General features: G+C 36.1%; 3 protein-coding genes and 1 pseudogene across 4 annotated transcripts; all 4 read left to right on the top strand.

Moving 5' to 3' along the window:
• Positions 1-1,511: 1,511 nt before the first annotated feature.
• On the top strand, positions 1,512-3,245 carry LOC143610259 (purple acid phosphatase 2-like; the record flags this gene model as incomplete). The annotated part of the gene is made up of 5 exons (XM_077084787.1): positions 1,512-1,736; positions 2,037-2,175; positions 2,279-2,499; positions 2,629-2,750; positions 3,054-3,245. Coding segments are annotated over 5 exons (897 nt in total), but the record flags the coding sequence as incomplete, so codon positions are not given.
• A 734-nt stretch (positions 3,246-3,979) lies between these two features.
• On the top strand, positions 3,980-6,304 carry LOC143610251 (F-box/FBD/LRR-repeat protein At1g13570-like; annotated as a pseudogene). Its single transcript, XR_013149559.1, has 3 exons — positions 3,980-4,909; positions 5,062-5,402; positions 5,492-6,304. The product of XR_013149559.1 is annotated as an F-box/FBD/LRR-repeat protein At1g13570-like (transcript).
• Positions 6,305-12,077: 5,773 nt separating this feature from the next.
• Positions 12,078-12,790, top strand: LOC143610261 (F-box/FBD/LRR-repeat protein At1g13570-like). Its single transcript, XM_077084788.1, has 3 exons — positions 12,078-12,137; positions 12,220-12,375; positions 12,452-12,790. Exons 1-3 carry the CDS (start codon positions 12,078-12,080, stop codon positions 12,788-12,790), a joined length of 555 nt encoding a protein of 184 aa, XP_076940903.1.
• A 3,208-nt stretch (positions 12,791-15,998) lies between these two features.
• On the top strand, positions 15,999-23,316 carry LOC143610262 (uncharacterized; the record flags this gene model as incomplete). Its single annotated transcript, XM_077084789.1, has 10 exons — positions 15,999-17,110; positions 17,196-17,305; positions 18,051-18,120; positions 18,876-19,017; positions 19,103-19,240; positions 21,056-21,195; positions 22,311-22,358; positions 22,453-22,563; positions 22,880-23,061; positions 23,181-23,316. Coding segments are annotated over exons 1-10 (1,251 nt in total), but the record flags the coding sequence as incomplete, so codon positions are not given.
• Between the last annotated feature and the right edge of the window lie 4 nt (positions 23,317-23,320).

The following is a 23,320-nucleotide window of genomic DNA, read 5'->3' on the forward strand; positions in this document are numbered from 1 at the left end:
ATTGAGACAAGATCAGAAAATGGTACAATCAAACCAAGACAAAAACAAAAAATGGTACAAGTCATTCTACCTAGAAATCACCGTAGTTATTGAGTACATGTCAAAATCCAAAGTTTTGGACGTGTCACACTGTAAAAAACTCCTATAAGTTTCCTCCTTAATAAGATAACACCAAGAACACCATCTAGTGTGTTATTTAAATTATTTTATTTAGAAAATGGGATTTTGCAAGTGGTTTTTGCTTGCATGTTTATGTATTTTGGCATTAGATAATGGAGGTAATTTATTGTTGCTCTCTAATGGAGGTATTACAATCTCTTTTGTTAGGAATGAAGAAAGAAGCATAGACATGCCCTTTGATAGTGATGTCTTCAGGGTTCCTCCTGGCTACAATGCCCCTCAACAGGTGATGCTAAATTATTTATATATTGCTCTTACAATCTATTTTTCTTAACATTTATATATTGTTGTTAAAGATATATTCTGAAAACATCCTAAATGATTTTGGTAATTATTTTGTTACAGTGGTGGTCTGTTATATATAGAGACACATTACAAGCAAGACCCTAAACTATCACTAACCGGCTGGTCAGGTAAAAATGTTCGACTGGAGGGTCACAATCGAATTAAAACTGGAGGGTCATATATGGTCGAATTGAAACGAATGGGTTGAAAATGGTAGGATTGAAGCGGGTCAAGGGTAGGATAAAATCTTAAAGCATTATAAATAACTTTTTTTGGAAGCTACTAATAAAAATTGTTTTAAGCATTTACTAATAAATTACACAAGATAATCAACTTATTTGTGAGTCATGCTAATAAAATTGGAACTTTTGCATTTAAAATAATCAAGACATGTCATTATGATGTTTTTCATTTTTTTAAGATTCATATAACACAAGGAGATCATGTGGGAAAAGCAGTAATAGTGTCATGGGTCACGGTGGATGAACCGGGTTCAAGCAAAGTTCTCTATTGGCCTCAAGATGGCACCCGGAAGGACCAAGCTACAGGCCAAATCACCACTTACAAGTACTACAATTACACCTCTGGTTACATACATCATTGTACCCTCCAAAATTTAGAGGTCTATTTTCAACCTCTTTACATTTTAGATTATCCATGTGATTTAGTAGTATGTTTTTTTTTAACTTGCTAGTATCAGTAAATATATATACTTCAATGAGGGGGAATAATGCAAGTATTATATTATTTATTGTATATCAAAGTAAAAGTATGAAAATACATTATTATTTTTTATAATAGTATCCATTTCTTTGTTATTAGTTTATTAACACAACTTTTAACAAACTTATGACAGTCCAATACCAAGTATTATTAGAGGTTGGGATTGATCATACTACAAGGACATTTTAGTTTGTGACTCCTCCTGCAGTCGGTCCTGATGTGCCCTATACTTTTGGAATCATCGGTATGTTATTGGAACTAGATCTTGTGTATTGTTGCACAAAATGTGACTTGCTTAATTAAGTTGGCATTGTGTAGGGGATCTTGGTCAAAAATATTATTCAAATGTCACACTCACACATTATGAATTGAACCCGATTAAAGGGGAATCAGTGTTGTATGTTGGTAATTTGTCTTATGCTGATCACTACCTGTATCATGATAATCGGAGGTGGGATAGTTGGGCAAGGTTCGTTGAAAGAAGCGTTGCTTATCAACCTTGGATCTGGACCGCCGGAAACCATGAAATCGATTATAATCCTTCCATAGTAAGTAAACGTCTTAAAAATGATTAATTGTATTTGGTAAGATGGGCAGGTTAAACTTCATGTGAAAATGGATCATCTTGTAAGTGAACCTACCCGTAAACATAAGTTTGTCCATTTAAGTTTATTATAAATAGTTAACGTGTTAAGTATGATTAATAATAATCAAAGTTTTTAAATAGAACAATATACATGATTGCATTTTTTTTAAAATATACTTAGATGATTTTAATCTGTTTACATTTTTTTCCTTTTATTTTAAGTAACATTTTACACGTAGTAATGATGTATGGCTTGATATAGGGCGAAAGCAAGCCATTTAAGCCTTTCCTTCACCGATATCATGTTCCTTTTAACGCATCAGGGAGCTCCGAACCCCTATGGTACTCGATCAAGAGAGCTTCGACATATATCATTGTATTGTCTTCTTATTCGGCATACGGTAAGACTTATAATATCATTTATTGTTATAATTAAATAATTTTCCAATACGGAAAACCATTAACTATGATAAAACTATAAAACATTTAACTAAATTGGTGTAGGAACATACACTCCTCAATTTATGTGGCTCGTGAAGGAGTTACCTAAGGTCAATAGATGCGAAACTCCGTGGTTGATTGTTCTTATGCATTCGCCATGGTACAATAGCAATGTGTACCATTACATGGAAGGCGAGACCATGCGAGTTATGTTTGAGGCATTGTTTGTGGAATACAAGGTTAACATCGTGTTTGCTGGTCATGTTCATGCTTATGAGCGCTTGGTAAGTGGATACAATCTAACATTTATCAGATATTGCATACATCTAACGGTGTCGCGTAAATTTTTAATGAAATTGGGACACAATATTGTAATTTCTTACCATTTTTTTTTGAAATGATTACACACACAGAATCGAATATCCAACATTGCTTATAACATAGTGAATGGGAAATGCACTCCTCTATTTGACCAAAATGCCCCTGTGTACATCACCGTTGGAGACGGAGGCAACATTGAAGGCCTAGCGACTACGTAAGACTATGCTTTATTTTTAAAAATTCTCTCTTTTGATATCATCTGTTTCTTTCTTCTATTTAATCCATCTTTAAATTAATATAAGGCCCAAAAATGATTACATTAACATGACTCTACACTTGATTATAGTGTGATGGTCATTTTAGTTGGACTATAACGTAGTAGCGGCTCGATTAGCCTATTTACCTCTAATAAGATGTGTATGAGGTGGTTTAGCGTGAGCTGGTTGGGTGTCGAGGTTGTGGGGGTTCGACATTTATCTAGAAGTAAACCCTAATGCACTATCTTTTGTACATGCAGCATGACGGAGCCACAACCAAGCTATTCGGCATTTAGAGAAGCGAGTTTTGGTCATGCAACAATGGAAATTAAAAATCGAACACATGCGTACTACAGTTGGCATCGTAATTCAGATGGATATGCTGTTAAATCTGATTCAATAGTGTTTTTTAATAGATATTGGTATCCAAAAAACGAATCTGATTTTTAAACTTAATAAAATCGTTGTTTTGGATTTCTTGGCAAAAAAATAAATAAGCTTGTGTTTGAATGATTATTTGGAAAATGTATAGTTGTTGTAATACTTCAATTAAAATGTGTTCCCAACTCCATTTTACACATATGATTCCTTTGACCCAATAAACCCAACCTATGGAACTTTTAACTTTTTTTTGGACAAGCCTAGTATGTTAGTAACATTTCGGTACGTTTGGTTTGGTTTGGTATGGTTTGATTTTATTTCACTCTTTAATTAGTACTCATTTTGAATTGAAAACCATAAAAATCATATTTAAAGACCTCATGTGTTACTATGTACAAAACCGTCGATCTATTGAAAAACTTGCTCGATCATATATACTCTTTTAACGTTTGTTCTACCACTTGCTTGTGTTACCATCGATAATGAATCAAGTACGTAGAGTGTTTGACGACTCAATAAGGATCGGAACAACTGTGATACCAGTTATACGAATCAAACAGAAGTAGAGGGAATTTGAAAGGACTAGTGAGACATTGAGACAAATTTCTATATTCATTCATAACCAGAACAAACCATACAGTAAACATACTTGAACTAACAATGGTAATTATTGGTAATTATTTGCGGACGACATACCTAATTTAGCCGATCAAAGTCGCTCGCCGTGGACTAACCAGCATCCGATTCAAGCAATTAGTGTTACCTACCCTCGACCCTCGTCTTTGTTATCGATTTATTAATCTAGGGTCTCTTTTACAATAATGGTAAGTGTAGGGACTCCTTTGTAATGGTTGAGGGTACAGTTGTAATTTAGCCGATGAATGAGAATGGATTAGTTTTGTGACCTATTTATCTCTCTTGTTATTTTACATTCCGGCCGGCCTAAACCCTAGTATGCAATTCATATTCAGTTTCTATTTATTTATTTATTTTTCAGATGTTGTCATGATCAAAATATCCTAAATATGATTTGTTCCGTATATGTTTGCAAATCCTAGGTCTAACTCTAGTTATGGAGCATGAAAACCCAACAGGTAGTGCTAAAAAGACACAATGCCTAGATTCAGATATCATCAGCAGCCTTCCTCAACACATAATTGAAAGTATAGTCAAATGCCCATCCGAGATGCAGTGAGAACGAGTGTCTTGTCAAAGAAATGGCAATATTGTTGGCAGAGCATGCCCGAGCTTGAATTTACATTCGAGATGGTCAAATATTCTGATTACGATACGGTTGAATCACCGCCTGATTTTGATTACACAAAATTTATGAGATACAAGCTTGCCACTGTCATCTTCCATGTTTTGTTATCACACAACGGTCCAGAAGTACTAGACTTTGACTATCCGGTTACTCGTCTTGATTTTGAATCTGAGGTTGCCAAGATGATGAGTTATCTTGCAAAGGGAAATAAATTAAAAAAACTCTACTTCGAAAATTATGGTGTTGATGTTCGCCTCTACAAGCTTCCTGTTTCTTTCTTTTCATTGCAACGACTAGAGGTTATACATCTCAGAAACTGTATTTTTGAACCTCCATTGGCGTTTAATGGATTTAGTCGCTTGACAACCATGGTTTTTTGGGATATTGAGGTTTCTGCTCAAACGCTTCAACGGTTCCTCTCCAAGTGCCCGATGCTTGAGAATATCCATTTGGTAACCAACTATTTTCAAAGTTCCTTTAGTTAATGATAGATGTTAATCTGTTAGTATATATAAAGGTATTTTTATCCATTTGGTAACCAACTATTTAGAAAGTTCCTTTAGTTAATGATAGATGTTAATCTGTTAGTATATATAAAGGTATTTTAATGCAGTGGGATCTAGAGAATGTCTTTATAGCAGGCGGAAACAAGATTACATTTGCTGATGTTTTACAGTGTGTACCTTTGATTAAGACTTTGCATGTCACAAAGGATTACGTGAAGGTAATATTTAGGTTAAAGATTATATCTAATGTAAGAATACCCTCGTATTTGTTTGCTAATTTTGGCCTTTGTATTCGGTTAAAGTACTTATCTGCAGGTGGCATGCCACGCACGCTTCCAACTTCACTCGTCCATCTCAAAGATCTTGAATTGTGTGTGTGCTTGATGGATCGAAACGAAATGTGTTCTGTCATTTGTATTATCCGAAGCTCTCCTGTCTTGGAGAAAATTGTTTTTTGGGTAAATTGTATTATTCTTATTTATGGTAGTGAATAGTGATTCTTTAAACTTTTTCATTTTTTGACATTTCTAACATGTTTTCTGATTAGATGTATGATAATGAGAAGTTGCCTGATCAACATACTCCCAACTTTCTTGATCCAAAAGACCACCCAGATTTGAACTTGAATCATCTTGTGATATTGGAGATACGAATGATGAGTAATTACTCACCTATTGTGATGGAATTTGCGAAACTCGTCATGGCCAAGTCACCTGTGCTAAAGAAAGTACAAATTCACTTTCATTGTACTGATCCTGTTGATCGTGAAGAATTGAAAATGCTACTACTCTCATTTCCTCGAGCATCACCTTCTGCGAAGTTAATCATTGGCCGCCCACCAAGGCTATAAAGGCTGTTGTTTTTTATGAAGCTACTTATTTTCCTTTCCAGAATGCTTTTATGGACTATTTTGCGTGTGTTTTGATGATTTCGTTTTGTGTTCTTTATGAAATATCACAAGTTGATCCGAAGCTTTCATTTAAAGTAAATCATCTTGGTTTTGAACCTAAATATATGAGTTCATTATTTAGCTATAGTCTCCAGTGATACAGATCTTCATGGTTAAATTATCGAGAAAGTCCAACTCATAAGCCATTACATATTGCAACTAGTTTTCAATTGTTTAATCTGGTTTATCGGGTTGTCACGGCCAATCGTTCTAGTTGAACTTCATTCGAAGTGAAACTCGACAGATCTTCATTCTTGAGTTTAACTTCATCCTTGTTTTTGAAAAGAAATTGAACCAATATACACCCTTACCAATTTCGTTGGAAATCACTAAGCTTTAAAAAGTTGTAAAGAAAGTAGCTTGAAACAATCACTAGCCTTCCTCGGAGATGAGGTTATATTTTGTGACACTCTTATTTTCACGAGCTACATATTTTTTTTGGACAAATATTAATAACATAAAAAAAATTTAGTAATTAAAGTGTTCTTCATGAGTTATTCAAGTTAAATCTCTTGCTAATTCTTTCAACTCCGATCTAACCCGTAATTTTTCATATTTAGTTTTCCTTTCAATTTGTACAACTTATGACTTCGTCGTCATGATCAACAGTGGTATATATAAACATCAATCCAGTTGAAGTATATGATAATCAACCACACAATAAATTGATTTGAATAAATTTCTAAAGCCTCCAATTTTTCCATTGTTTTGCCCTACATCTGATTTGGTAGCAGGAAAAGAAGATTTGTGAGGCATCTAAGTGTGATAACAAATGTGTGTTCAGTGTTTACAAACTATTTAGTTAGTCGATATTTTATACTTATGTATGCTTGGCTTGTTGCTTTGACTAAGAACAAAACATCCCAAATTTTCTAGCCACAACATTTGATTTTCCATTAATTAATATAAAAATGTATCCATCACTTGTGGCCCAATGGTAGTAGGCTTTACTCTTGAGTTTTCCCCAAAACCACCCGGGTTTTTACCCACTGTGTGTTACGTTAGAGAGTCTCGCTCTTGTGTTAACACAGCGACTGTCAGGTGCCAGTCGGCGGTATGGTTTCCCAGGGAATGCCAAACTTTTAAGCCAGCGTGGTCCCGGTTAATTTGATTGGGTGTCGAGGTTGTTCGGAACATTTATCTAGAAGCAATACATGGAAAATAGACCCTGATGCGCTAATCTTTGTACTTGCAACATGACGGAGCCGTAACCAAAGCATTCGGCATTAGAGAAGCGAGTTTTGGTCATGCAACAACGGAAGTCAAAAATTGAAAACATGCGTACTAAAGTTGGCATCGGAATTTAGATGGATATGTTGTTAAATCTGATTGGGTGGTGTTTTTTTAACAGATACTGGTATGGTATCAATGGAAAACGAATCTAAAGTTGAAAATTAGTCGATAAGTCATTGTTTTGGATTTCCTAGCAATGTAGATTTGTTGTAATACATCAATTAAAATGTGTTCTCGACTGGGGTGTTCACGATTTGGTTTTAAACCGTGAAACAGTTCAAACCGTTGAACTGTTTGGTTACACGGTTGGCTTTTAATTTCCGCAAGGTTTTAGCCGGTCAGTTTCAAAACTTAAAAACCGTAATGAACGGTTTAGTTTATGGTTTATACCCAAAACCGCCCGTATAAAACCGGACCAGACCGTTAAGTTTATGCGTACATTTTTATTTTAAAATTATTTATATTTTACATTTTATATCTAATATTATAGTTAATAAATATAGATTGGATCTAATATTGAAATGCTAATATAGCCTACAAATCAACATCAATATGGTTCAGAAAGCTTTTGTAACAATACCCTCTTATTTCGGCAGACAGACATATGGCCAATAACAATAAACTAATAAATGTTTTTGCTTGCACGATGTGTTATAAATTTAATCTTCGGCTATTTGTAAGAGACTATTTCAAGTAAATGCCACACGCAAGTCCCTCAAACAACAAAACTTAATTTATTCTCCATGATGAATTCTTTCCATTATTTTGTGCATTTTATATAAAGTCTAAACCGTGAAACCAAACTGGAACCAAACCCGTTCATCACGGTTCGGTTTCAGTTTTAGATAATCAAAAACCATTACTAACGATTTGGTTCACGGTTTGTCATAAAAATCGTCAAAACCGGACCCTAATCCTGACTACATCTGATACATATGATTCCTTTTACCTAATAAACGGAACGACCCAATAAACCCAAACTATGAAACTTGTAACTTTTTTGTTTAAGCCAGTAACATTTTCATTTGGTTTAATATGGTTTTTTGAACAAAGATCATGCTCTTTTAACGTTTTGTTCTACTAACTAATCACGTGTTGCCATTGCTGTTAGTCCCGGTGCTGATCGATACGAGATCCGCACGAGGTCTAGGAGTGCGGAATCCTCCTAGACTCGTTTATTGGTGTATAGACGAAGAACACAAACACGTACACGATCAAATACACAAACAAATACAAGAATGGATAATCAAATCTGCAGATTCATATAATAATAAAACACGTTACATACCATAACATAAACAGAAACACGACTGACCCGAGGTGAGCTCTACCTCGGGTCGTCTCACACGACTCTCACTCTCTTGCTCTCTCTTGACACTCAAACTGTAACACCCACTCTCTGAATTACTGGATTCCCCCTTTCATAACCTAACACGACACATGTATATATAGACAATCTTCACGGGCTTGGGCTTCAGTAGGCGAAGTTGTTCATAACTTCGCCTAGGGCGAAGTTGTGATAACTTCGCCTAAGGCAGAAGTTGTTACAACTTCGCCGTTGGCGAAGTTGTTATAACTTCGCCTAGGCGAAGTTGTGCTAACTTCGCCTGTGACGATCCGCTGGTCAGAATTGCATAGCGACGGTCACAGAATGCACCAACAGTCTCCCCTTTGACCGTTGCTCTCAATTCTAACAAACACGAAAGATCATCTGTTACAAAACATGCACTAACAGACTCCCTCTTAACTGATGATCTTCTGTTTTGTTCATCAACCAGCCGTGTCTGAATCTGTCCTGTAGCTTCACAAATCTACCAATCACCCAGCGTCTTCCATATCAGATCTCCCCTTCAGTGTAAGCTTCTCCGACTATAACGATTGAGGTCTTTGAAATGCATGCATCCTCGTGCCAATAGATCATCTCAACCAATCACGTGAGTCCATCTGACTTCACCAACACATGAAGTTGGGCTTCCTCCACAACTTCACCAACTCGTCGGCATACGATAAGGTTTAATCTTCAACTACTCAACATCAGGTGATCAATTTCATCACAAAACCACCTTGACAGAATCTAACACATGACCATTAATTAATCCGAAGCATCTTCAATCACCAGGGATAACAATCAAGAACATAGAGACTTTAATTCCCGGTTAAATCCAACTTGTTCCAGAATCTTCACTCGTATAAATAAGCATCACGTTTCAGGATCCAATTCTCGAACGCCTTGAAAATAACATAAATAATATGCTCTGACCGCAATCCAGTAATGACGAAAACCTTCAGTTCAATTTGACTTTCTTCGGTTGGTCAACCACGAACAACAACAATTTCATTGCCCACAAACACCCGAATATGTGTCAATATCCAGTTTCAAACAATATCCCATTCACAACCTCAACTCCAAATCCAGAGTTGACACGTATTTGTTCACACGTAAGACCAAGAGATAACAAGATCACTCGTTGACGGAACAACATCTTTGGTCTCACAATAATCGTGTACACCCGGCCATACAGACGAAAACTCCAAACAATAATAATTTTTTTTTTTTTTTTTTTTTTTTTAACTTCACCTGGCCATAACTTCGCCTGGCCATAACTTCGCCTGTTCATAACTTCGCCTGGCCATAACTTCGCCTGTTCATAACTTCGCCTAAACCCTAAAATTTAAGCGACAACTTCGCCTGAACCCAATAACTTCGCCTGCGGCGGCTGTTCGGCCGAAAACGCACAGAAACGTGCCAGAAACACCAAAAACGCAGATCTCGAACCATAGCGTAAGAGCCTAAGGCTCTGATACCACTTGTTAGTCCCGGTGCTGATCGATACGAGATCCGCACGAGGTCTAGGAGTGCGGAATCCTCCTAGACTCGTTTATTGGTGTATAGACGAAGAACACAAACACGTACACGATCAAATACACAAACAAATACAAGAATGGATAATCAAATCTGCAGATTCATATAATAATAAAACACGTTACATACCATAACATAAACAGAAACACGACTGACCCGAGGTGAGCTCTACCTCGGGTCGTCTCACACGACTCTCACTCTCTTGCTCTCTCTTGACACTCAAACTGTAACACCCACTCTCTGAATTACTGGATTCCCCCTTTCATAACCTAACACGACACATGTATATATAGACAATCTTCACGGGCTTGGGCTTCAGTAGGCGAAGTTGTTCATAACTTCGCCTAGGGCGAAGTTGTGATAACTTCGCCTAAGGCAGAAGTTGTTACAACTTCGCCGTTGGCGAAGTTGTTATAACTTCGCCTAGGCGAAGTTGTGCTAACTTCGCCTGTGACGATCCGCTGGTCAGAATTGCATAGCGACGGTCACAGAATGCACCAACAGTCTCCCCTTTGACCGTTGCTCTCAATTCTAACAAACACGAAAGATCATCTGTTACAAAACATGCACTAACAATTGCCATTGCCATTGATTGAATCGGTTAGAGCGTTTGGTAATAACAGCTCGGATACCAGTTGAAGAAACACTGATCCGCTCCCCGGGTATGGGTCCTGGATCCAGTGAGTCCACAGGGTACAATACGATAATTACTACCACGATATGAGTAAGGCTTCCTAAAGTCCAGTGACCGGAACCTGCAAAACAGACACCGTGAGTCTCGTTACAGGAAGGACAAGAGGGGGGGGGTCTTCCTGTAACCAGCCTCCGGCGTGAGAATCAGTAACGTTCGTAATGAAGAAAGTACTGATGTATAAAGACTAAGTGTAGTCAGAATATATGTGAGTGAATGAATACCTCATACCGTTTGACAAGGTATTTATAGCCGAAGGATGATGGAAGATGATTGGGGCAGCTGTCCTGTTCTAGAAGATCTTTGATAACCGCCTGGACATGTGTCTTCTTGTGATCGGTTGAGCTATACGTCCCATGTGCATGAGTATAACAACTTGGACACGTGTCAACAGCTGATAGGATGGATCGCACCCTGACCATGTGCACGGTTATAACAACCTGGCCAGGTGTCCTTTGTTCATTGGTTAGTATGTCACGTATTCCCCAAGTAAGAATCATGAGCCTTCTTCTAGAAAGCATTTGAATGGTGACAGCTGTCCTACTGGCACTATCCTCCAGTTATTTATGCGGACATGTGTCTTGTCCCGCGGACGACTTTTGAGGTTGTTCGGATGCTTCCGCGCGTATTATGAGCATGTTCCTCCTCTATCTTGATATGCGGGTGATCCGTTTGTCCCGCGGGTGGCTTATAAGAGCATTCTCTGTGACCCGCGGGTGGTACTTAAGAGTATTTGGGTCTTTTTTGTACCCTACCTCTACACCAGTTAATCAGTTATACGATTTAAATAGTATTGAACGTAATTGGAGAGAAGAAACTAGAGAGACGATGGGACAATTTTCAAATACTTCATTCAAAACGAAATGAGCAATAGTAATAATTACACTAACAGCCCCTAAACTTCCAGCAAATGATCCTACAGTCCTTACTATATTCACACCATATATTTCATTGTCCGCTCATTTTACAGACGACAGACCTAATATAGCCGACCAAAGTCTTCCGTTCGTGGACTATGCGGCAGCCGATTCAAGCAAATATCGTCGTCTCGTCTCCAGCCTAAACCCCAGGTACGCAATGTGTATTCAGTTTTATGTATTTATTTTGCACATGTATTAACTTATACAATTAGTTATCATTATCAGTGCTGTTTATAAATTATAAATATCATTTCAGTTCAAGAATATTGTCTGCCCTAAATCTGATTTGTTCCGTGTATGTTTGCAAATCCTTAGGTCAGCTGTAGTCATGGAGTATGAAAACCCAACAGGTAGTGGTAAAAGAACCCAATGCCTAAATTCAGATATCATCAGCAATCTTCCTGAAAACATAATTGAAAGTATTCTTAGTCAAATACCCATCCGAGATGCAGTGAGAACGAGCGTCTTGTCAAAGAAATGGCAATATTGTTGGCAGAGCATGCCCAAGCTTTGGATGTCTCAAAGGATTACATGAAGGTAATATTTAGGTTAAAGATTATATTTAGTAAGAATACCCTTGTATTTGTTTGCTAATTTTGGCCTTTGTATTCGGTTAAAGTACTTATCTGCAGGTGGCATGCCACATACGCTTCCAACTTCACTCGTCCATCTCAAAGTTCTAGATTTGAGTGTGTGCTTGATGGATCGAAACGAGATTTCCGCTACCCTTTGCATTATCCGGAGCTCTCCTATGTTAGAGAACATTGTTTTATCGGTAAATAGTGTTATTCTTATTTTTGGTACTAATTCTTTATACTTTTATTGGCATTTCTAACATGTTTTCTAATTAGATGGATGACAAGGCAAACTTTCATGTTCAACAAACTCCCAACAACTTTCTTGATCCACAAAACCACCCAGATCTGAACTTGGATCATCTTGAGATATTGGAGATAAGCATGATTTATAGTATGTCAGCTCTTGTGATGGAATTTGTGAAACTCATCATGGGCAAGTCACCAGTGCTAAAGAAAGTACAAATACGCTTTGATTATAGAGTTTCTGTTGATGCAGAATTGAAAATGCTTAGAGGCATGCTACTACTTTCATTTCCGCGAGCATCACCGTCTGCTAAATTAATCATTGAACACCCTGACGGCTATGAAGATTGTGCATGTTGTTTTCTATGAAGCTAGTTATTTCTTTTTTCGTTTTTGGATTTAAGGATTGCCATCACAGAATGCTTTTATGGACTATATTTTATGTGTTTTGATGATTTTGTTTTTGTTATTTATGAAATATCAATACTCTAAGAAGCTTTTATTTCAAGTAAATCATCTTGGTTTGAACCTAACTGAGTCCATTATATAGCTATAAAGTCCACAACGATAAGTGATATACCGAATTCTATAAATTGAAAATAGTGGTATGATCTTCTTGATTTAATTACAAGAATGTTGCCTCGTTATTGAGTTATTGGTATGATGTGGGTCATCCAACTCGTATGCCACTTCATATTGTAACTAGTTTTCAGTTTGTAAGTGTATGTCATTTCTTTTTGGAACCTACTTGTACTGGCCAATTGTTTAATGTTTATTGGATTGTCACATGTTAATAGCAAATCCAAGGGGATGCCAAAATTGAGGTTAACAAGGGGTTAGAAGTTAAGTCAAACTGCCAGTGACGCAATGATATGGGATACACATGACACGAGTGTTAGGTGACGTAATAGTTACAAAGATACTCATAACGGTATGGCACATGTATAAAAAATAAAGTAGTATAACTAAGAATGTAAAATAGTAATGAAGAAAACTAAAGTGTTTCAACTAACAATGTTCCCAGATACCGATCACTAATGATATTGTATACAATCCACATATAAATAAATAAGTACACATGTTGGTGTGTCACCGTACCTATGAAATACAATAGGCACATAATTATATAGTATATTGTTTCCCATCAAAAAAAACTGATTTTGGATTAATATCAGCCATTAGATTATTCTGAAACAAAATCCTGACCGCTTAAACTCAAAAAACTGCTTCTAGAAGCAGAGGTTACAAGCAGTTGCTAGACCTATAGCAGTTTAACCCCACTACCCAAAATTGGCGTACGTTTTCTAAGCCTTATATAAGAAACCATTTACCAAGTGCCATCATTCTCCAGACGGCACTGAAGAGGAAGAGGAAGAGGAAGATATGCATCTCAGCGACTGACTGATTTCAAGCCAAGATATGCATCTCAGCGACTGACTGCCATAATACATCCCGCCTGCATTGGTTGCTCGTAAGCTTTCATATTATTTCAAACCTTGAATTGGCTTCTATTCAGTTTACCCGGCATTGAATTATATTGCTCATGTCTCTATTAATGGTTCTGTACCTGTATAGATGTTATAATCAGTTATTTCATGGTTATGTCTGTCCAGTATTGTGATGTGAACTTATTATATGCTAAAATATTTATGTATATAACCTCTTTTCTATGTTACTACTATTACTAATTACAGCTTTTCCTTGAATGATTTGTCAGTTCACTGCATTGGATGGATTGCAGCATCTTATTTTGAAGATGAAAGTGCCAAATTGGTGTGTAGCTCCTTATTATGTAATCCATTTGAATTTAATATTTTTAACTTCTTATTCTTTTGTAGACACCAAAAGCTCATACAAAAAATTGTTAGTTATCTGAGTGTAACGTGCATTGGTTTCTAATTCAAATATTTCTTTTGTGTTCAATTAGTGTTTGGAAAGACACTTTTAAGTCTTAACTTGTAAAATACGCTTATACGTGGGGTTTCATTATATCATGTTGGTTTTTTTTAAGGAGGATGACATTATTTTATATTCTACCTCCTCTTATATTGTGTATTTAGAATAAATAAAGTGCTAGCCAAATACCATCCACCATTTTAGATGCAGACATTTGCAAGTAATGGAGAATTCAACCGATAAGGTCTCTGTATTTGGTTATATTTTTCTATTTTTAATCACTTGAATAGTGGTTGTGCTCAAACTGGCTTTAAACAGGAGTGAAAGAAGTTGTGATCAAACTGGCTTCACGAGCAGATTTGCATAATCTTGGATTGTTTTTAGCAGCAGGCAATCAGATGCACCATTTTGCAAACGGGTCAAGATTACCATTTTAGTAAGTAGATCAAATTATCATTTTAATTAACCGGGTCAGATTATCATTTTTAGTAGACGAGAAAAAATTTTATCTTTTTCACTGAACGGGTTATTTACCATTTTTAGTAAATGGGTCGAAGTTATCATTTTATAAAACGAGCCAGGCTTTTCTTTTTTAGTAAACCGGTCGACCTTAACTTTTTTCAATAAACGAGTCAAAACCACCATTTTTTAGTTTAGTGATTAGCATCTTTCATGGGCAGGTAACATGTTGTTTGGTTCGGGTCAACACGAGTCTTCTTTCTCGGGTTAGGTTTCTTACACTACTGTAGACAAGCAAGACTACTGTCTTTCAGGCTTCACATTTAACCTATGCCGCTCTAAGCCTCACCGGATGAGGAACATGGGGTCACCAACTCACCAAGGGAAGGGGCTACAACCATGGCTTCTTTTGGCAGAATAATACTGTTGTGACCATATATGCATCACTAGGTGATGATGAAATAAAAAGAATTATAAAATGTCTTAACATATTACACATGGCTATTGGTTTTGGCGTTACACTTTTTGGTGAGGCGGTAGGATAAAAGCTAAGCGAGTATCAATCTTGAAGCATCATAGACCTGCACTTGATCAGCCACTTGGCCCCTCCTTGACTTTGACTTTGAATGTGCATAACCAACTTATTCGGGTGTGATATGCTTATCTTTCTTACTACAATACATATGTTTTAGAGCATGTATTTGAAAGTATTGGTCATGATTTGTTTCTTTCATATACTGACTACAAGCGATCCATAGATTTCAATCTAGGTATTGGAGTTGCTAATAAGGTAAATGACAATTTAGAAAAGCTTGTATCAAATCAATTCTCTTAGATTGACTTTATAATAGTCAAAGATCATTTTGAAGTACGTTTTTCTATTTAAATGAGGTTTTTTTCCGAACACCCTTGCACAAACAAAGCCATTGTGTTCAAGGTTTTAATAAGCAAAGTATCTATTACTAGTAGTTTGGTCCGACTTCGGTGTATGATTTCCCATTTTACATGGTCCTTGATCCATGAACCATGAACATCCCTTTCTTTATGGTCCTAGCCCTGATCAGTTTACATAGTTGTTTATAGTTTTTAATATATATTTAATTCGTTTACTTAAATTTGTGTTGATACTAAACGTGTTGAACATGTATCTTAAACGTATATTGTTTTAGTTTAAAATGCAAATAATTATAATTTTGACGGTGGACGGGTATAAAACTAGTTGTTATGACCTGAACTTCTTTATCCTAAACACTAACCCATTTAACTTTGTATTGTGTAAACATGTGTAATATATTGTCAGCTCATGTTACTCCTCCATCGTCTCTCTTCTAATGCATTAGTATCACTTGTTCCTATATTACCTAATCACCCTATTAAATTTTGTTAAAAAAACTATGCAGCTTAACTAACTTGTGACTATAACATATCCCATAAAAATGATTCCATTCCCGACGACAATCGGATATGAAAACCCACCGATTGTAAAACTAACGGAATGTCTGAATTTGAATATCATCAGCACATTAACATAAGAGAAATTATTCTAAACTGACATTAGTTACTTCGACATCGTTCGAATCCTAGCGGTAGCGATGGTGACAGATTTTAACCATCGATGGGGATGACCATAGAGAAAAAGAGAAAAAGGCATGCGTCTGTTATATATGTGGAGACAGAGGCGAAGCATAGTGAGGGCCAGGGGTGGCCTCGTCCCCCCTTTCGCGTAGTTGTATAATTTAGCCGTTTCTCGTCCAAAAAATTTTATGGATTGTGTAAATTAACATGTTTTCAACCGAAAAACTAAGTGCCCCTCCACCCCACTCGTTTATGAATTTTTTCAATACATTTATAGTTTGATCTCGATATTTTTGTTCAAGTTTGGCTGCTGTTTTTACCTATTAACCATCGAACTGCCACGTGTCAACCAGCATAACTATTAACTTTACCGTCACGGACTGACCGTAGACCGACGAACGAAACGGCACATGCTCTCGTTGTCAACGCCAATTTCAAACTCCCGTGAACCTTCGATTTGTTGCAAAATCGTAGATGCGATTCGATCTGTAACGAATTAGACAGTGTAAATTTATAACGAAGGATCTCGAAACCCTAGATTTATGCATCATTAGTGTGAATGAAGGATTCTACGGAATCGTAGAGATGACGGATCAGACGATCAATGAAAATGAGAAGAAAAAGAAAGACGTAACCGAAGATCCAGAAACATTTAGCTGTTTGCTTCAACCGTGTCCTGCCGATTCCGATCCTAATTACATCGGAATTCGCCGTATTCTTCTCTTTCGCAAGGCGAAATCAGGCGTTCTTCGCCGGAAGGTACTCTGATTAATAACTCATTTTAATTTGATGTTTTGTTTGATGATTAATGAGTATAGCTGTTGATATGTGTTGTTGTTGTTAGGATTGGAGATGCAATGGCAAAGGATATGTGGCATATCGTAATTTCATCAACAGGCCGGATAATTGGTTGAATTCGCAAATGCCTAGTCGAACTAGCACTCCTGGAACCAGGTGGCTCAACTTTTTTACTTGCTTCTTTCTGTCTGATTATAACTGCACTTGTTGAATTGAAAATGTTCATCACTAAGCATAATGTGGTTGGATTAGATGCGGTGACGTTGTTACTTGCTAGTTTGTTTACTGGTTAGAATATGGTTAGAGAAGTTGCAAGTGAATTCTCATGTGTTTGTTCGTCAATGAAGATAATGTGGTTGGATTAAGGTGCAGTGACATTGTTAGGTTGTTCACTGGTTAGAATATGGTTTGAAAAGTTGCAAGTAGATTGTCATTAGTTTGTTTGTCGACGAGGATAATGTGGTTGGATTAGATGCAGTGACAATGTTAGTTTTTTTACTAGTTAGAATAGAATATGATTTGAAAAATTGCAAATGGATTGTCATGAATTTGTTTTTCAATGAGGATAATGTGGTTGGATTAGATGCAGTGAAAATGTTAGTTTGTTTACCAGTTAGAATATGGTTTGAAAAATGCAAGTAGTTTATCATGAATTCGTTCATCATGGGCATAACGTGGTCAGATTAAGATGCAGTGACATTGTTAGTTTGTTCATTAATTATAATATGGTTTGAAAAGACGCAAGTAGGTTAAAGTGAATTTGTTGTCACTGAGTAAAATGTGGTTGGATTAGATGCATTGACGTTGTTAGTTTGCTCACTAGTTAGGATATGGTTTGAAAAGCTGCCAGTAGATTATTATGAATTTGTGATAATTGCTAATCTACTGGCTGGTTTATCAGTGGGCGATGGATATCTTCTCCAAGTCAACTCTCCCTTGCACTTGAGGCGGAAAGCTGGGCTGGTAGCAGGGTATGTTTTACTTCTTTCATCACCCTAAATACATATATATTGGGATAATGAGGGGTTGTTTGGGATTATTTTCTTAAAGCTGTTTATATGATAACTGCTTTTTAATACAACTGATAAGCATTTTGAGGGTACCTGGAACAGCTTATCTGATCATTTGTTAAAAAATTTATTTTCAAACTACTTATATTGTAGGGTTAATGGCATCAAAAAAACCAACAAAACTCGCATTTTGCACAAAACATTTTCTCAAAGGAGTTTTGGAGTGTTATCATCCCTGAAGTTATTAAATTTATACAAACCTGTGGCATGGTTCTTGTTACCTGCACACCCAGCACATTTGTGGACACCACGTAGGCACTTTTAGCTGATGTGGATGCCACATAGATTCTTTTTGCGTACTTGAATGGTTTTGTTGTTGGCAGGGTTCTAAGAATTGTTATTTGTTAGTTTGTTAAGGTCAGCCAAAAAGCGAATGCATGGCATACATGTAAAAAAATGCCTAAGTGGCATTCAAATATGTGCTGACTGTACAAGCAGCCAACGTTTCATCCCTGAATTTTTATAGATATTTATAAATTAGCAAACTCAGTGACTTCTAATATGTCAAACTTTTACATGCAAAATGAGAAAGTATGTTATGTTGCATTTTCTATGGTACTAACCCTGTCTCAGAAGGCAGTAAGCAGATATTGAGTTTTAATAAGCAGCCCAAAGAGTCCAAATGGTGTGTTTTATATAATTCGTTATATTTTCAGGATATACGTGAAAGTCAAACACTAAGCCGTACTGTTAGTTTGGGTGCAAATTCAAGTGATATTGATAACTCACGTCGAAAGGTTGAACCTGCATATTCTTTTGTGGGAATGCATTGCATATTTGATGAATGCAAATCAATGGGTAACTTTCAAGTTAATTTTTTATGGTAATTTAATTTTTAGTTTCTTTTAAATTCATGCAGTGAGTGTTTTAATTTTACTTGCAGTTACTGTTATAAAGTTTGGGCATATGTCTTCTGATATACTTGCCTATGGAGCAACAGAAGGAACAATAACAGTTTGCACTGTTTCTGAACCACCTTCAATCATGAAGAAGTTGACTGGACACTCAAAAGATGTCACAGGTTGGATCAACTGGTACTGACCCTTGAGTCTTTGCTTTAATGTCTTTTGATGCATTCTCCATTTTCTAGTTTTTTGTTGCCAAGTATTCTTGTGATCTGTTTGTGTTGATCATGTTTAAAGTTAGTGCTAACTGAACGAAGTTGAAACAAACATCACACTTTTTCTGATTTAGGAACTGCCAATCATATGCACATATCATTGTACAGTTCATTACTAGTTTTAGCAACCCCAACTTCATTTTAACTGATCTTATCTGTAAATTACTGTTGTGACAGTGGTGGTTGTCATGTCAGCTGCCACATGAGATGTCACATGCAAATAAAAAGTTCTTATCTGAAAAAAAAAATGACCTGCTGCAGGTTGAACACATCATTCATTGTTACAATAGGTAATAAAATGTAACTTGGTTGATAAAATTGGTTACTTTAAGTTGGTTTAAGGCGTTTGCCAAAATTGGTAACAAAGTTCGGTTCAATTTTAGTCGATTTTCTCTTTAATTTGCCGAATGATGCACATACGCTATAAGTCTATAATGCGTTGAAATTTTTTTTAAAAATATATATATATATGTTTGATATGGTTTTTCTTACAAATTATAGTTTCAAATAGTCATGAAAGATTACATCACATGGTATGTCGCATATACAAATACTGAAATACATTAACCTGACATGTAAGATGCCGCATCAACAGTTTTCTTTTTAGAGAAATCAGCAAAAGATGGCCTGTTGCTGCTGGTTGAACATGTCCATTGTTGCTACAATCGACTATAAAGTATAACTTAGTTCTAAAACTGATCCTTATTGAAAATTGGTTTCTCTTTTGCGCCTAATTGTTTCTCCTTCGTGCAGTTTACCCCTTCAGTTATGATTATATATTTGGATGTCAGTCTGCAAAAACTTTGGACTGGGACAAACATTTATTAGCTTTATAAATAGTAACAGAAAAACTATTTAGTGTATGTGGTCAATTTCTAGCATATATCTGTATAAAGCTACAACGCTCTGCTTGCGGTGCACGCATATAATGTATATATGTGTGAACCCTCGGGTGAGCCAAAGTAAAATTGCACTAATTTTGACGTTATTTTACTAATCTCATGAAAATAACGTTAAAAGTGGCGGAAGGTTAATCAGGCATCATGTGGTGGCGTTGATAGCCGAAAGACAAGGGCACATGCACCAATCAGCCGGTGTCCCGATGATTGAGTGCTATGTGCCTTATGTCCAAGGCTTGATGCAAAACTACTATCGAGCCGGGGGTCTCACTGGAAGCAGCCTCTCTATCCCTATGGGATAGAGGTAAGGCTGTCTACATCTTACCCTCCTCAGACCCTACCATAGCATTGCTATTGGTGGGATATACTGAGTATGATGATGATGATGATGATGATGATGATGATGATGATGATGATCTGTATAAAGCTACAGTAGTTTCTACACATACAGAATCATAAGCAACTGGAACGAATTAAAATTTTCATTTTGGGCCGCTAATTGATGTATAAAATGCCTTGCTAGTGTAAACTTTAATATTCTAAATGAATTTTGAAACAAAACAGCTTGAAAATAAAATGTTTAGGTGATGATATACGTTTTTCATCGGGTAAACTTTAAGATGTGAAAGTATGCATATATTTGGAGCACATTGTTGTATTAAACCTTTAATGAAGCTTAAAAACGCAAACAATATAATGTCTCGAGGGTGTAATAAGACATTTGTCCTGATGCCTTTATGTTGTAGAAAGGACACTTTAAAGTTTTATGATTTCTTTTATACTTTTAATCAAATTTTTTTTGTTTTTCTTTTTATAGATTTTGACTTCTCACTGAACAATCAATACATTGCATCATCTTCACTGGACAAAACTGTGAGGGTCTGGGATATTCCAAATGGCCTCTGCCTTCGAGTAATATATGGAGTTACCTCTCAGCTTTGTATTCGATTTCACCCTGTAAGTGCAAATCAACATTTTATAGTTTTAATATAGTTATATCATAGTTATCAAATGCGATAAGCGCTCAAAAGCGTTGAGGCTGGGCCTAGCGCTTAGGCGATAAGCGCAAAACAAGCGCCCGATTTAAAAAAAAGCGCACATTAAAAAAACAATTTTTTTTAACTAAAATAGAACATCTTAATAAGAAAACATACATTCATTCTTGAAATAGTTCATAGAACAACCAAACACCAAAATCCAAAACATGAAATATGCATGGGAAGGTTGGGAACATATTAATGGGCGCTTTAAATATCCGAGGCATGCAACTCGCAGTTAATGCGCCTAGCGCTTTAAATGCACTTAAGCGCAAAAGGCGCTCGATTTTAACAACTATGAGTTATATTGTAAGGAAAATTGCATAAATCCCACCCTACTTTGTCATCTGTCCCACATTAGTCATCTTACTCAGGAAAATCTCACTTGTGTCATTAAAGGGTAAACATTTTGTTTCACATCAAGCCATTTGGTAACCTTATGACACTGCATTTGTTTTCGTTTACTTTATGTTCCACTTATGTCATTCAATGACCAACACATCAGTGTATTTAGTGGAATAAAAAGTCGTTTTTTAATGAGCGAAGCGGCATTATAGACCGTTTAAGAAACAAAAAAAGGCAAATTTGCAAAATTTTAGACTGCGTAAGTGTATCAGTGTATGTACTGTTTGCCTTTAGTACAAAATACACTTCAAAGTTCAAATATTCATTTAAGAAAAAAAAAGTTTTTAAATTTGAAAATTTTTAAACTGCACAAGTGTATGTAACTTTTGTTATTTATACAAAAATACACTTCAAAGTTCAAATATTCATTTAAAGAATGTTAATTTGATATCATCTTAGGATTATGGATCGTTGATACAATTAGTTCCACGCATTTAAAGAAAAATATAATTGGGTTATGGGTTTACACTCTTCCACCATTGTTGTTCTTGGCAGCTTGCCTTGGAATACTCGGTTTAAAGTAATTGTTATTGTGCTGCCCCATACCATCATTCCTAGACCCACTAGCTCTCATATTGTTCCCGGTGCCTCCCTTTGTGTTACTAATTTAATTTATGTAATTAATTGCAGGTGAATAATAATTTTCTTGCAGTTGGAAATGCAAACAGAGAAGTCTCGGTAACAATGCAAATCTTTTGCTTCCTTTATTTTCATGAGAGATTTCTAATTAACTAATCAAGTAGACTGTCTGATAATGTATTTTCTATCGCAGGTATTCAACTTTAGTACAGGAAGATTAATAAGTAAGATAGTTGTTGATGGCGAGGTTCCTGCCCTTGATTATGACCATACGGGTCAATTAATTTTCTGCGGGGATTCGCAGGTCAGCCTTTTACAAACCAAGTCGACTTTATTCTGATATTTAATCATGTTTTATACGAAATGGGTAAAAATTTTGACTAAAAGAGGAACGGGTCAAAGGTTGGCCAAAGTCTATTTTTGATGCTTACAACCTCCTAAATCCTTTTATTCAAAGATTTAGATTGTTATCTCAATAATATTGCCTTTTTTTTCCTTCTAATTATTATCAACAATTCAACACATTGATTATTATAAATAGTGGATAATATGTGCAAATCGTTTTGACCTGTACCAAGCGCACACACACATAGACTAAATTGTTAGTTTTGATCTGTTAGGGATCTATATATACACTTAAAGTGAATTCTCATCAAGGTACCTTATCACGGACCCACCGCAGAAGAAGTATGAGCAAACATAAAACTGAATTTACAACAATACAGTATAGATCATTTTCTCTTATGACACAAGGTCCTGTCTTGCTTTCTCTTACTCGGGACGGAAGCTTGTCTTTCTTCAGGTATTTGGTTCAATAAAATTGCTTATATTTCTGGGATTAAAACAGTATCTTACTTATCAGTAGCGATCAAATAATTTAAAGTTTAAAATGCTGATCAGTTTTTTGTTTCATTTTGATAGTGTTTCTTTGGAGTTACAAGGTTATTTGACTCTTCGGTGCTCTTTAAAGTTGGACCCACGGGTTCACAGTATTCGGGCTTCTTTTTGTCCTTTGCTTTCCCTTGAAAAAGGAGAATACATAGGTATCTTATCTCTCTCTT

Source organism: Bidens hawaiensis, unplaced genomic scaffold (assembly GCF_021521415.1).
Source record: "Bidens hawaiensis isolate Kalapana, Puna unplaced genomic scaffold, B.hawaiensis_p1.1 tig00025243_1, whole genome shotgun sequence".
NCBI lineage: Eukaryota > Viridiplantae > Streptophyta > Magnoliopsida > Asterales > Asteraceae > Bidens > Bidens hawaiensis.

Coding starts and splice junctions, on each gene's coding strand:
- LOC143610261 (XM_077084788.1), top strand. CDS start 12,078: ATGGCAATATTGTTGGCAGAGCATGCCCAAGCTTTGGATGTCTCAAAG. Junction 12,138..12,219: donor TCTCAAAGGATTACATGAAG/GTAATATTTAGG, acceptor ATTCGGTTAAAG/TACTTATCTGCAGGTGGCAT. Junction 12,376..12,451: donor TAGAGAACATTGTTTTATCG/GTAAATAGTGTT, acceptor TTTTCTAATTAG/ATGGATGACAAGGCAAACTT.